Raw genomic sequence first — 14,642 nt, 5'->3', positions numbered from 1 at the left:
CGATTGGTTTGTAATATATTTTAGCAATTATATTACTTTTTATCGGTTTTGCTTGAACGTTTTCTTCAAAATCCTACAATTGAATTTCAGCAGGGCTTATTTAAATATACGGGGCATGACTGCCGAACAATATACACGTCCCTCCACTGATCCTTTAACAATAGTTAAACAGCAGTCTTCTATTTGGTCTAGTTCACAGAATTTACAAAAAAAACCCTGCATAAAATCCGAGGGCTGGTACCAGAATATTGAGAAATTATCTGCATTTTGTGCCATGATTTTCCAGTTTACCTTGATGATGCTGCTCCTCCGAGGGATGCCAGCTTTTCCATCTTGGGATGAGGCTGTTGCTGGTGAAGGTGTGAACGTCTCAGCTCCGGGGCTGGATGGCAGGACTCCCCCCGCTGCAACAACCGGCTCCTCTCCCACACAGTCCCCGTTTGAGACTGCTTCAATTCCCTCCTTTTTGGCCAAGGAGGGCGAAGCAGAACATGAAGGCACCAGAGACGGGACACCACGTTCCGCCTTTCCTTCCGCCATGGCTTTCTCTTTCTTATTATATAAAAAATTAAAACAACTTACACAAAAAAATAAAAACCCTCTTAAAAAGGTATACTTTCAACTCTTTAAATCCCGATTGCCTGGATTGTGCATGGCATAATATTGATTTTGGTAAAAAAAACAAGATCCAAAATGTGTTGCAAACCTCCCGCTACAATAGTAAGTGACAGTCCCTCCTGTGTACGGAACTGCTGCCACCAACCGAAACCTTCTCAGCTCGCCAACACCAGAAAACAACATGTACCAAAAAAGCCGCAGCATTTACATTTCAGCGCCTCTGATCTTATCTCCACCAATCCATGACAGGGATATGTCTGAGTTGCAGACATGGAACATTGAAAGCAGCAGCGCGACAGAGTCCGGGGCAGCGTTGACAGCTCCGCTGCCCGTCTCCCCGGTGACAGGCTCGCGCTCCCCTCCGCGTGATTGACAATCCAGGGGCCGCCGCTTCCCTGCGAGCTGAGTCGGGGTGGGGGGAGGTGGGGGCGGGGCTAACACCTGTCAATCATCCTGCCAGGCGGTGACTCCTGTCAGCAAGGGAACACCTGATGGGAACAATCGACCGAGACTCCTCCCTCCCCCAGGCCCGTGCCCGCTGTGCGCGCTCCACCGCCTTATCCCCGCCCACCCAGCGGGCCCCGCGCCCGGACGATGACGCTGATTGGCCACTGTGCCACAATCGCGGACGTTCCAAGCGGTCGCTCGCCGGTGATTGGCCCGTTGACCCAATGTCGGAAGAGAATCGCAGTGCAACAGCAGTAACTCCCTTTGAGGAGTCAAAGTTTCATTGCACACTGACAGGGGAACTGAGAATTTCAAAATGTACCTCCCTCCAGAAACAAAGTCCAGTTGTGCAATTTATTCTGAAGTTCAACATCCGGTGTCAAGTTCCTGCCAACAATAACTTGCAATGAAAGTTTAACAAAGGGAATCGCATCTGCCCTAAATGCCCAGTTTCAGTCAGAATGATTAACGTGGGCAAAGGTCAAGACGAAAAGCACTTGAACTAGAGGGAAGTGCGAGACCATGTTCTTAGGGAACTGAGCCAAATGATCATTTGTCCCCTTTTTTACCAAGTTAGATTACCTGAAGGCAACTTGACCAAAAATGTAAACTCTGATTTCTGTGCACAGAGCTACTGACCTTTGCCAGCAATTTTTGTTTTTGTTTCTATTATATAGCATCTGCAGTTCTTTCAGCTTTTATTTAGATTACCTGAAAGTCTTGGGGATATGTGCTGAAATGACTGAGTAAAAATGGTGGGAGCAATGCTTCTTTGCCTTTGTAGATAAGAAGATGGTCAACAGGTGTGAGGTACTCAAGGTTTACAATAGGTTCACGGCAGACACCATCTCCCTGGTAAAAACAATGATTGCAGATGCTGGAAACCAGATTCTGGATTAGTGGTTCTGGAAGAGCACAGCAGTTCAGGCAGCATCCAAGGAGCAGTGAAGTCGACGTTTCGGGCAAAAGCTCTTCATCAGGAATAAAGCTGGTCCTACACTCATTTCTGGAGCGTACGGATACACAGATATGTCAGACTTCTATTTATTAATTTTAGTCCCACCTTCAATACCATAATTCCAACCAAACTCATCCCCCAACTCAGGCCTAGAATTCTGTTCCACCCTCTACAATTAGATCCTCGATTTCCTGACCGCAGACCGTAATCAATAAGGACAAACACCAGCATCTCCTCCAAGATAATTCCTTACTCATCCCCTTATTAAGCTCCTTATACATTCATCACTGTCTAGCTAGATTCAGCTCTAACTCCATCCTCAAAATTGTAAATGACACCACCATAATGGGTCAGATTTTAAACAACAATGAGACAAGAGTACAGGAAAGAGAAAGACAGCTTAGTGCTATGGTGTAAAGACAACAACCTCTCCTTTAATGTCAGCAAAATGAAGGAGATGGTCATTGACTTCAGGAAGCAGAGTGGAGAACCCACCCCTGTCTGTATCAATGGTGTCAAGGTGAAGGTGGTCAACAGCTTCAAGTTCTTGGGAGTAAAGATCTGTCCTGATCCATCCACATTAATGTTTTAGTCAAGAAAGCACACCAATGCCTCTACTTCCTCAGAAGGCTAAGGAAATTCAGCATGTCCACAATGACGCTTACCAATTTTATTAATGCACCATAAAACACATCCTACCTGGATGCATCACAGCTTGGCATGGTAGCTGCACTGCCCAAGACCACAATAAACTACACAATAAAGATGTGAATGCAACCCAGACCATCACAACAACCAGCCTTCCATTCATTGACTCCATCTACACTTCCTGCTGTCTTGGGAAAGCAGGCAACATAATTAATGACCCCTTCCACACTCTTTATACTCTCTTCCACTGTCTTCCATTGGGCAGAAGATACAAAAGTTTGAAAACATATACCAACAGATTTTAGATCAGTTTGTTCCCTGCTGTTATCAGACTTATGAATGGACCTCACATATATTAGACTTGATCTTTCTCTGCACCTTCTGTGTAGCTGTAACACGATATTCTGCATTCTGTTCTATTACTCTAATGTTCTTAAGTAAAGTATGATTCATCTGGTCAGCATGCACAAAAATACTCTTCACTATATCTCTGTACATATGACAGTAACAATTCAAATCAAATAAAAAATTTAGAAATCTTCTATCTCAACTTGGAACATTCTTCATGGCTCAATATCAATAGCCATCTCCAGTTAAGTATTTCACAGGTTCACTACTCTCTGAGAGAAGAAATTTCATCCTATTTCTGTCTTTTCCTGAGATTATAACTGATAGTTTTAGATTCACTCACAAGGGGAAACAACCTATCATCTAACCTCTCAAGTCCCCTAAGAAGTTTATAAGGTCACCTCTCATGCTTCTAAATTCCAATGGATACTGGCCTAATCTACTCAATCTCTCCTCATACAAAAATCTCTTCATACATAGAATCAACTTAGTGAACCTTCTCTGGACCTCCTCCAATATCAATATATCCAAACTGTTCACAGTATTCTAGCTGTGGTCTGACAGCTTGCATCGTGCCTTGCATAGTTTTAGCAACAAATCTCTATTTATATAAGGTATTCCCGTTGAAATACAAAGCAACATTCCATTTGACTTTGCTGTTATTCACTGAACGTAGATATTGGATTTTTGTGATTTGTACACAAGGTCCCAGAAATCCCTCTGCGTTGTAGCTCTCTGCAGTCTTTCTCCATTCAAATAATACGCAGATCCTTTTCCTGCCAAAGGGTATAGCCTTATATTATATTCCATCTGCCAGGTTTCTGTGCGACCACTTATCCTGCCTCATTATATCCCTCTGTAAACTCCTTATCTGATCCTCACCACATGTCTTCTCACCTACTTTAGTGTCATTCTCAAACGTGGGGTAAGACATTCACTGTTCTCATCCAAATGGTTAACATGTCAGCACAGTTAATGATTGTGGCCCAAGCATTGATCCATGTGGCACTTCACTAGTTACAATTTCAGCCGTGCTGAAAATTCTTCCCCTTATCCCAATTCTCCATCTTCTGTTACTTACCTGTTAATCCTCTATCCAGGCTCATCTACTACTTCCAACATCATAAGTTTTTAACCTTATTAAATACACATAAGTGCAGAATCTTACTGAACCCACTTTGGAAATATAAAAATATCATAGAGTCATAGAGATGTACAGCATGGAAACAGACCCTTCGGTTCAACCCGTCAATGCCGACCAGATATCCCAACCCAATCTAGTCCCACCTGCCAGCACCGGCCCATATCCCTTCTAACCCTTCCTATTCATATACCTATCCAAATGCCTCTTAAATGTTGCAATTAAACCAGCCTCCACCACTTCCTTGGCAGCTCATTCCACACATGTGCCACCCTCTGTGTGAAAATGTTGCCCCTTACGTCCCTTTTATATCTTTCCCCTCTCACACTAAACCTATGCCCTCTAGTTCTGGACTCCCTGACCCCAGGGAAAAGACCTTGTTAATTTATCCTATCCATGCCCCTCACAATTTTGTAAACCTTTATAAGGTCACTCCTCAGCCTCCGACGTTTCAGGGAAAACAGCCCCAGCCTGTTCAGCCTCTCCCTGTAGCTCAAATCCTCCAACCCTGGCAACATCCTTGTAAATCTTTTCTGAATCCTTTCAAGTTTCACAACATCTTTCCGATAGGAAGGAGACCAGAATTGCACGCAATATTTCAACAGTGGCTGAACCAATGTCCTGTACAGCCGCAAGATGACCTCCCAACTCCTGAACCCAATAGTCTGACCAATAACGGAAAGCATACCAAACACCTTCTTCACTATCCTATTGACCTGTGACTCCACTTTCAAGGAGCTATGAACCTGCACTCCAAGGTCTCTTTGTTCAGCAACATTCCCTAGGACCTTACCATTAAGTGTATAAGTCCTGCTAAGATTTGCTTTCCCAAAATGCAGCACCTCTCATTTATCTGAATTAAACTCCATCTGCCACTTCTCAGCCCCTGGGCCCATCTGGTCCAGATCCTGTTGTAATTTGAGGTATCCCTCTTCGCTGTCCACTTCACCTCTAATTTTGGTGTTATCTGCAAACTTACTAACTTTACCTCTTATGCTCGAATCCAAATCATTTATGTAAATGACAAAAAGTAGAGAACCTAGCACCGATTCTTGTGGCACTCCACTGGTCACAGGCGTCCAGTCTGAAAAACAACCCTCCACCATCACCCTCTGTCTTCTACCTTTGAGCCAGTTCTGTATCCAAATGGCTAGTTCTCCCTGTATTCCATGAGATCTAAGCTTGTTAATCAGTCTCCCATGGGTAACGTTGTCGAAGGCCTAACTGAAGTCGATATAGATCACATCTACCGCTCTGCCCTCATCAATCCTCTTTGTTACTTCCTCAAAAAAACTCCATCAAGTTTGTGAGACATAATTTCCCATGCACAAAGCCATGTTGACTATCCCTAATCAGTCCTTGCCTTTCCAAATATGTGTACATTATGTCCCTCAGGATTCCCTCCAACAACTTGACCACCATCGATGTCAGGTTTGCTGGTCTATAGTTCCCTGGCTTGTTTTTACCATTCTTCTTAAACAGTGGCACCAAGTTAGACAACCTCCAGTCTTCTGACACCTGACCTGTGACTACTGATGATACCAATATCTCAGCAAGAGGCCCAGCAATCACTTCTCTAGCTTCCCACAAAGTTCTAGGGTACACCTGATCAGGTCCTGGGGATTTATCCAACCTTATGCATTTCAAGACATCCACCATGTCCTCCTCTGTAATATGGACATTTTGCAAGGTGTCACCATCTATTTCCCTACAGTCTATATCTTCCATATCCTTTTCCACAGTAAATTCTGATGCAAAATATTCAGTTAGATTCTCCTCCATTTTCTGCGGCTCCACACAAAGGCCGCCTTGCTGATATTTGAGTGGCCCTATTCTCTCCCTAGTTACCCTTTTGTCCTTAATGTATTGGTAAAAACCATTTCAATTCTCCTTAATTCTATTTGTCAAAGCTATCTCATGTCCCGTTTTTGCCCTCCTGATTTCCCTCTTAAGTATACTCCTACTTTATACTTTTCTAAGGATTCACTCGATCTATCCTGTCTATACCTGACATATGCTTCCTTTTTTTTCTTAACCAAACCCTCAGTTTCTTTCGACATTCAGCATTCCCTATACCTACAGGAATAGATATTCATCCTGTTAGGGTGAATTCCTGTTAGGAGTTCACCCTAACAGGAATATACTTCCTCTGGATTCTTGCTATCTCATTTCTGAAGGCTTCCCATTTTCCAAACGCCCCTTTACCTGCGAATATCTGCCCCCAATCAGCTTTCGAAAGTTCTTGCCTAATACCGTCAAAATTGGCCTTTCTCCAATTTAGAACTTCAACTTTTAGATCTGGTCTATTCTTTTCCATCATTATTTTAAATCTAATAGAATTATGGTTGCTGGCCCCCAAGTGCTCCCCCACTGACACCTCAGTCACCTGCCCTGCCTTATTTCCCTAGAGTAGGTCAATTTTTGCACCTTCTCTAGTAGATACATCCATATACTGAATCAGAAAATTGTCTTGTACACACTTAACAAATTTCTCTCCATCTAAACCCTTAACACTATGGCAGTCCCAGTTTGGAAAGTTAAAATCTCCTACCATAACCACCCTATTATTCTTACAGATAGCTGAGATCTCCTTACAAATTTGTTTCCCAATTTCCCTCTGACTATTAGGAGATCTATAATACAATCCCTTTCTTATTTCTCAGTTCCAGCCAAACAACTTCCCTGAATGTGTTTCTGGGAATATCCTCCCTCTCCACAGCTGTAATGCTATCCCTTATCCAAAATGCCACTTCCCCCTCCTCTCTTGCCTCCCTTTCTATCCTTCCTGTAGCATTTGTATCCTGGAACATTAAGCTGTCAGTCCTGCCCATCCCTCAGCCATGTTTCTGTAATTGCTATGATACCCCAGTCCCATGTTCCTATCCATGCCCAGAGTTCATCTGCCTTCCCTGTTAGGCCCCTTAATTGAAATAAATGCAGTTTAATTTATTAGTCTTACCTTGTTCCTGCCTGCCCTGACTGTTTGACTCGCTTCTGTTCTCAACTGTACCAGTCTCAGAATGACCTCATTCCTCACTATCTCCCTGGGTCCCACCTCCCTCGCCTTACTAGTTTAAATCCTCCTGAGCAGCTTAAGCAAATATTCCTGCCAGTATATTAGTCCCCTTCCAATTTAGGTGCAATCCGTTCTTCTTGTACAGGTCACTTCTACCACAAAAGAGATTCCAATGATCCAAAAATGTGAATCTTTCTTCCATACACCAGCTCCTCAGGCATGCATTCATCTGCTCTATCCTCCTTTTCCTGCCCTCACTAGCTCGTAGCACCAGGAGTAATTCAGATATTACTACTCTTGAGGACCTCCTTTTTAAATTCCTGCCTAACTTTCTGTAATCACTTTTCAGAATCTCAACCTTTTCCCTTCCTATGTCGTTCCAATGTAGACAATGACCTCTTGCTGGCTCCTCTCCCCCGTGAGAACATTCTGCACCCTCTCTGAGACATCCTTGATCCTGCCGCCAGGGAAGCAACACACCATTCTGATCTTTCACTGCTGGCCACAGAAATTTCTGTCTGTACCTCTGACTAGAGAATCCCCTAACACAATTGACCTCTTGGAACCCAACGTCCCTCTCGTTGCATTAGAGCCAATCTCAATGCCAGAAACTTGGCTGTTTGAGCTATGTTCCCCTGAGAATTCATCACCCCCTACATTTTCCAAAACAGCATACCTGTTTGAAATGGGTATAGCCATAAAAGTCTCTTGCACTAACTGCCTTTCTTACCTTTCCTGGAATTAACCCATCTATGTGACTGTATCTAAGACTTACCCCTTTCCTATAACTGCCATCCATCACATATTGTTGCTGTTGCAAATTCCTCATTGCTTCTAACTGTGTCTCCAACTGATCCATTCGATCTGATAAGATTCGCAACCAGCAGCATTTATGGCAGATATAATCAGCAGTAACCCTTAAACTCTGACAAGAAGCACATATCACTCTACTAAAGGCCATTTTTTGCTCCTTCACAATCTACAGACCCAGAAAATAACACTATCTTGTTCCTCTACAAACACTACCCCAGCCTAAATTAATAGTTATGGCTTATATTTAAAGTTTAATCAAAAGACATATCTCCAAAAACATATAATCAAGGAAGAACCCATTCTACTCACAACTACAGACTTTGTGTAGGCTACACTTAAACAACAATTCACTTATCTGATTTCACTGTTTGTTAATTTTCTTAGACACACTCCGATGTCCAGCGATTCATGAATTCAAACAGCAAAGGCAGTGTCAGTTTCTTTCTCTCTCTATGTCTCTCCTGCACTGACCTCACCATGTGCTTCCTTTGTCTGTTTCTCTCCCTTTTAAAACTGCTGTTGTTTTGACTTTTTATTCCAAAGTTCCAAAACAATGCAACAGCATATAAAACAGTAATTGCTGCTCCTGGAATTCAAGGAAATCTCCTCCAGCATCTAAAATACCTCAAAGACAGAGCAGCTGTTACAGCCAGAAATTTTTCCTGTCCTCTAGTTTAGTCTATTCTGCTTGTTATGTCTTCAAAGAATTCCAACAAACTTATCAGTTGTAATTTCCCCATCAGGAAGCTGACTCTGCTTGATCATATTATTTATTTCTAAATCATCTGCTAATACAGTTTATAATAAACTCTAACATTTCCCCAATAACATTTATAACATATTATGCAAACTGGCCTATAGTTGCCTGTTTTTTTTGGGAGAAAGTGAGGACTGCAGAAGCTGGAGATCAGATTCGAAAAGTGCGGCGCTGGAAAAGCACAGCAGGTCAGGCAGCATCTGAGGGGCAGGAGAATGAACATTTAAGGTGTAAGCCGTTCATCAGGAATGTTGGGGGGGTGGAGGGGGCTGAGCAATAATTGGGGGATGGGGCTGGGGGAAGGTAGCTGAGAAGACGATAGGTAAATGCAGGTGCGGGATAATGTTAATACGTCAGAGCAGAGGGTGGAGCAGATAGGTGGGAAGGAAGATGGGCAGGTGGGACAGTTCAAGAAGATGGTGTCAAGTTGGAGGGTTGGATCTGGGATGAGTTTCCCTCAGCACTCCACTCGTATTTATCTTTCAGCTGTTCCCCTCCCTCCCCCCAACTTATTTCCCCCGCTCCCCCACCCCCACCCCCGGCAAAACCACATTCCTGACGCAGGACTTAAGCCTAAAACATCGATTCCCCTGCTTCTTGAATGCTGCCTGACTGGCTGTGCTTTTCCGGCCACACTCATCGACTCTGCTTTTGAGTAATGGTGTCACAGCAATAGTTTTGCAATCCTATGGGACTTTACCAGAATCTAAGGTTCTTTGTAGTGCTTGTATTATGTCTGTAGCTATTTCCTTTATTATTCTCGGACAGAGTATTCTCCACCAGGTTAGGAAGAATTTAGCCCCATTAGTTTCTCTAGCCCTTTTCATCTAGTGATGGATATTATATTTATTTCCTTTCCTCCTTTTGCTCTTTGATTATGCAGTGCTTTTGAAATGCTATTAATATCCTCTGTTGTCAAGACGTATAAATTATTTATTCAACTTTTCTGCCATTTCCTCGTTCCCCATTATTATTTTCCCAGCCTCATTCTCTCAGAGGTCTACGTTCATTTTAGGTTCCCTCTTCCTTTTTATAGATTTAAATAAGCTCTTATTGTCCATTTTTAATTACTTGCTAGTTTACCCTCAAAGTTTATTTTCTCCCCTTTTGTTATGTTCTGGTCATCATCTGTTGACTTTTAACCCTTTTTCAATCCTGTGGTTTAATACTAACCTTTACTACATGAATATTTTTTATTTTCTTTGAATTTGATATTATCCTTTAACCTTCTTGATGAACCATGGTTGGATTATTCCCTTTCTAGAACTATTCTTTCTCACTGGAACATATCTTTGTTATCAGTCATGGACTATTCTCTTAAATGCAGACAACCAGACCCTCAGCAGTACATTCCTGCTTTTATATTGTAATCCTCTGGAAATGAATGCTAACATTGCATTTGTCTTCCAAACTGCCAACTGAACCAGCATATTCAGTGATTTGTATATGAGCATAGAAGGTATGATTGGTGAGTTTGCAGATGACACCAAAATTGGAGATGTAGTGGACAGCAAAGAAGATTACCTCAGAGTAAAGGGGATCTTGATCAGATGGGCCAATGGGCTAAGGAGTGGCAGATGGAATCTAACTTAGATAACCGCAAGGTGATGCATTTTGGAAAAGCAAATCAGAGCAGGACTTGTACACTTAGTAGTATGGTCCTAGAGAGTGTTATTGAACAAAGAGACCTTGGAGTGCAGGTTCGCAGTTCCTTGAAAGTGGAGTCACAGGTAGATAGGATAGTAAAGATTTGGTATGCTTTCCTTCATAGGTCAGAGCACTGAGTATAGGAGTTGGGAGGTCATGTTGTGGCTGTACAGAACATTGGTTAGGCCACTTTTGGAACATTGCATGCAATTCTGGTTTCCTTCCTTTCGGAAGGATGTTGTGAATCGAAAGGGTTCAGATAAGATTTACAAGGCTGTTGCCAGGGTTTCAGGATTTGAGTTATAGGGAGAGGCTGAATAGACTGGGGCTGTTTTCCCTGGAGTGTTGGAGGCTCAGGGTTGACCTTATAGAGGTCTATAAAATCATGGGGAGCATGGCTAGGATACATTGACAAAGGCTGTTCCCTGGGGTGGGAGAGTCCAGAACTAGGGGGCATAGGTTTAGGGTGAGAGGGGAAAGATATAAAAGAGACCTAAGGGGCAACTTTTTCACTCAGAGGGTGGTGTGTGTATGAAATGATCTGCCAGAGGAAGTGGTGGAGGCTGGTCCAATTGCAGCATTTAAAAGGCATCTGGATGAGCATATGAATAGGAAGGATTTAGAAGGATATGGGCCAAATGTTGGCAAATTGGACTGGATTACGTTAGAATATCTGGTCAGCATGGACGAGTTGGACTGAAGGGTCTGTTTCCATGCTGTACATTTCTGTGACTCTATGACTCTATGTTAACCTTAAGAGAATCCTGAACTAGGACTCTTTAGTCCTTTTGTGCTTCAAATTTCTAAAGCTTTTTGCCATTTAGAAAACAGTCTATGTCTCTATTCTTCCTACCAAAGTGTTTAACATCAAATATTCTCACCTTGTATTCCATGTGCCAGTTCTTACCACTCTCCTACCTGTCCAAATCCATCTTCAGCCTAACTGCTTCCTCAACACTAGCTGCCCCTCCACCTTTCTTTGTGTCATTGCACACTTAGCAAAAATGCCCTTAGTTCCTTTGTCCAGATCATCAATGCATAATGGAAATACTTGCGCTATTTGACCCCTGCAGAATTCCACTAGTCACCAATTGCCATCGTGAAAAAGAAACTTAATTCCTGGTCTCTGCTTTCTATCAGTAAGCCAAACTTCTGTCAATGATAATGCCTTGCCCCTAACACCATGGGCTGTTGACTCGTTTAGCAGATTCTATGCAGCACTTTGTCAAAGGCTTTCTGTAAATCAAATAGATCACATCCACTGGCTATCCTTTGTCTAACTTACTCATTATCTCCTCAAACGTTCTAACAGATTTGTCAGGCATGACTTCTCCTTGAACAAGATTTCCACAGAGCTCATTTTTTAATGGACATCCAATCAATTCAAACTTGATACACAAGTGGGTGGTACTGTATTATTCAGCAGAACTCCTTGGGTAAAAAGCAGAAAGTTTCAACCTACTATCACACCCAAAGATTAAAGAAGTGATGGAAGTTTTGTTTTAGTCCACAGAACATTCGTACACCACCTAACATCAGAAGACTTCATTTCCTGGTATCAAAAGATTTGAACATTCTTTGCATTGGTTTGTTGGGTGATTATTTGGAGTATTTGGACCTTATGAAGTTCAGAGATACTGATTGTCTGCTGAAGTAAATTTGTCTTTCTGTTGCCAGAACTTTTTCAGTTTTTTCCAAATCTCAGCTTTTAATACAACTGTGATAACACTTTGAAGTTTGAGATATTCCTTTGATTGCAAAAAAAACTTCTGCAAGAAATGAATCATAAGTTATGTCTCTAATTAATTCAGATTACAAAGCACCATATTTACATGATTCAGACAACCTATAAAACTCATTGATGAGTGATTAAAAGCTATTAGGATATTAAAAGCATCCATATTTTCCTTACCTTTTTTGTCTATTAACACATGGTCTGCTAATGATCTAACTGAATCAAGCAGTGCTGACTTATTCTGCTTGTGATTTGGTGTAAGCAAGTTCAGAACTCAACAACTAAAAAGTAATTGCTGGAAAAAAATTCAGCAAGTCAACTGCATTCTAAAAAAGGGTGACTGGACTCAAAACATTAACTCTGCTTTCTCTCTACAAATGTTGTGAGACCTGCTGAGTTTTTCCAGCAATTTCTGTTTTTATTTCTGATTTCCATTATCTGTAGTTCTTTGATTTTTCTGGAATTTATTAATTGTTTCTTCCGCGCTGATCAACTTAATTCCCGGACTGAAGAATCTGGAATATTGAATCGACTTGGAATTTTAATAACTTTATCTATGCCTTTGTTTAAATTAATTTGCTGACTTCAAATTCAGAAAAGTGTTTAAAATTATATAAATTCTGCTGTATCATTAGCTTTTCTTCATTAAATTTGAACAATGGCTTAAACTCAATTGCTGTAAATCTTGTCGGAGAATTTCCAGCTTGAAGACATCTTTCCTGAAATTATAATAAAAGCAAGATTAGAGCTTCTAATAAAGCTTTAAATTGTAATTGGCTGTTGTTTTCTACTATTCTGGAGTTTCTTACTTCAAATCCTTTTTTTTCTCAATATTGTAATTTGTTCAGTAAACCTTTAAATTAATTTTGAAGCATTTGCGGCATTATCAACCTTTTACTAAATGAAATGTTATCTTCTCGAAATAAGAACATTATGATGGCGATTTGCACCATTGTTTTTGGCATGTTTCTTCCCTTTTCAGTAACATGGAAATTTTTTTGTTGTTTCTGCATCCTCCCCAAATGTTTTAAGACTTTTAGCCCCTCAAAATTGTGCCTAACATTTTTTAACACTTTTAAATAGTTCTGGTTCTATAATAGCAACATATCTTTGTTTGAAAATTGTTTATTTTAATGACATTTTCTATGTTCAACATATAGGATCTAATCTTGCAAACAATGCTGCTGGTTTGAAGCTTTTTAAATATAATAATCCAATTTATGAAGACATTTTCTGCAGCCTGCATTAACAATTTTTCACACTGAAAAGTACATTCCTTTTAATAAAGGTATCAGTTTTTGCCTTGCTTTAAAGCTTCCCAGCCCGGAACTGCACAATACTCAACTTTCTCTGCAATCTAACATTGGCTACTTCTTTCCAGTTTATGACTCAGAACTACTCCTTTGTATTTTCATTGAGACTCTTTCTAGTCCTCACTAACCTTCCTGTATGTTTTTTTTTCTGTGATACTGGCTGTTTAAAGCTTTAAAGAAGCTGCAACTTTTTCAATCTACATTGAGTAACTTGCTGATGGTGCTGATTGAATGTTGCTCTCTGTTCAAACTAGTTGTATTCTTAAAGAGGTAACTCACATTTTTTCTGCTAATTGTTTGTAATCTTAACCTTGCTTTCCCATTTTTAAGTAGTTCACCCATATTCTCACTTTAGGTAAATTAACAAACTATTATCTTCATCCTCCACAATATTCACTTTATTGCTGAACAATTCAGTCTACTTTATTTATTCTTTTAGTTTTAGGATGTTAATAGACATCATTACTAATTTGATTTCCATTATCTGCTGCTCCACTTCATATTTCACTTTTGCATTTCTCTTCTTGACTACGCATTTTGCATTCCTTCCAATTTGTGTTTGCATTTGAGGTTCAATTTACTTACTGGTCCACAGAATTATATCCCTTGATATACTTGCTTATTGCCTTATATTGAAATCTATGTTCCATCCATCTCATATTTCAGAATTCTTCATTATTGATCCACTGTCCTAATTTGCTAACTTTGCTGCTCAGGGAGTTTGAGCAGGTTTATAGAGTCTTAGAGTCATACAGCACAGAAACAGACCCTTTGGTCCAACTTGTCCATGCTACCGATCTCCTAAACTGATTTAGTCCCATTGTCCACCATTTGGCCCATATCACTCTAAAACTATTCTATTAATGCACCCACCCAGATGCCTTTTAAATGTTGTAATTGTACCTGCCCCCACCACCTCCTTTGGCAGTTAAGTTCCATAAACCCACATCCTTTGCATGAAAATAATTGCCTTCCAGGTCTCTTTTAAAGCTTGCCCCACTCACCTTAAACCTATGCCCTCTACTTTTGGACTCCACTATCCTGGGAAGAAGACCTTGGCTTTTCGCCCTATCAATTCCCACTCATGATTTCTGTTATGAAGATGTGGGTGTACTGTACCTGTGTCATCATAGCTGCATGTGTTGGGATGTTGTACAGTGATATTCCTGCTGCAAGGCATACTAAAATCCATTACATTGAG

At 41.0% G+C, this 14,642-nt stretch overlaps 1 protein-coding gene across 1 annotated transcript in view; it reads right to left on the bottom strand.

Annotated features, from left to right (window-relative positions):
• Positions 1-1,098, bottom strand: part of LOC132815750 (inactive phospholipase C-like protein 2) — a 278,675-nt gene extending 277,577 nt beyond the window's left edge. Inside the window, exon 1 of the mRNA XM_060824874.1 lies at positions 292-1,098. Coding sequence (XP_060680857.1) covers positions 292-540 — 249 coding nt within the window. The 5' untranslated portion in view covers positions 541-1,098. The remainder of the gene's footprint in view (positions 1-291) is intronic.
• Between the last annotated feature and the right edge of the window lie 13,544 nt (positions 1,099-14,642).

The sequence above is a fragment of the Hemiscyllium ocellatum genome, chromosome 5 (assembly GCF_020745735.1).
Source record: "Hemiscyllium ocellatum isolate sHemOce1 chromosome 5, sHemOce1.pat.X.cur, whole genome shotgun sequence".
Taxonomy (NCBI): domain Eukaryota; kingdom Metazoa; phylum Chordata; class Chondrichthyes; order Orectolobiformes; family Hemiscylliidae; genus Hemiscyllium; species Hemiscyllium ocellatum.
The sequence above is the reverse complement of the archived record's forward strand: the minus strand, read 5'-3'. Positions and strand labels throughout refer to the sequence as shown.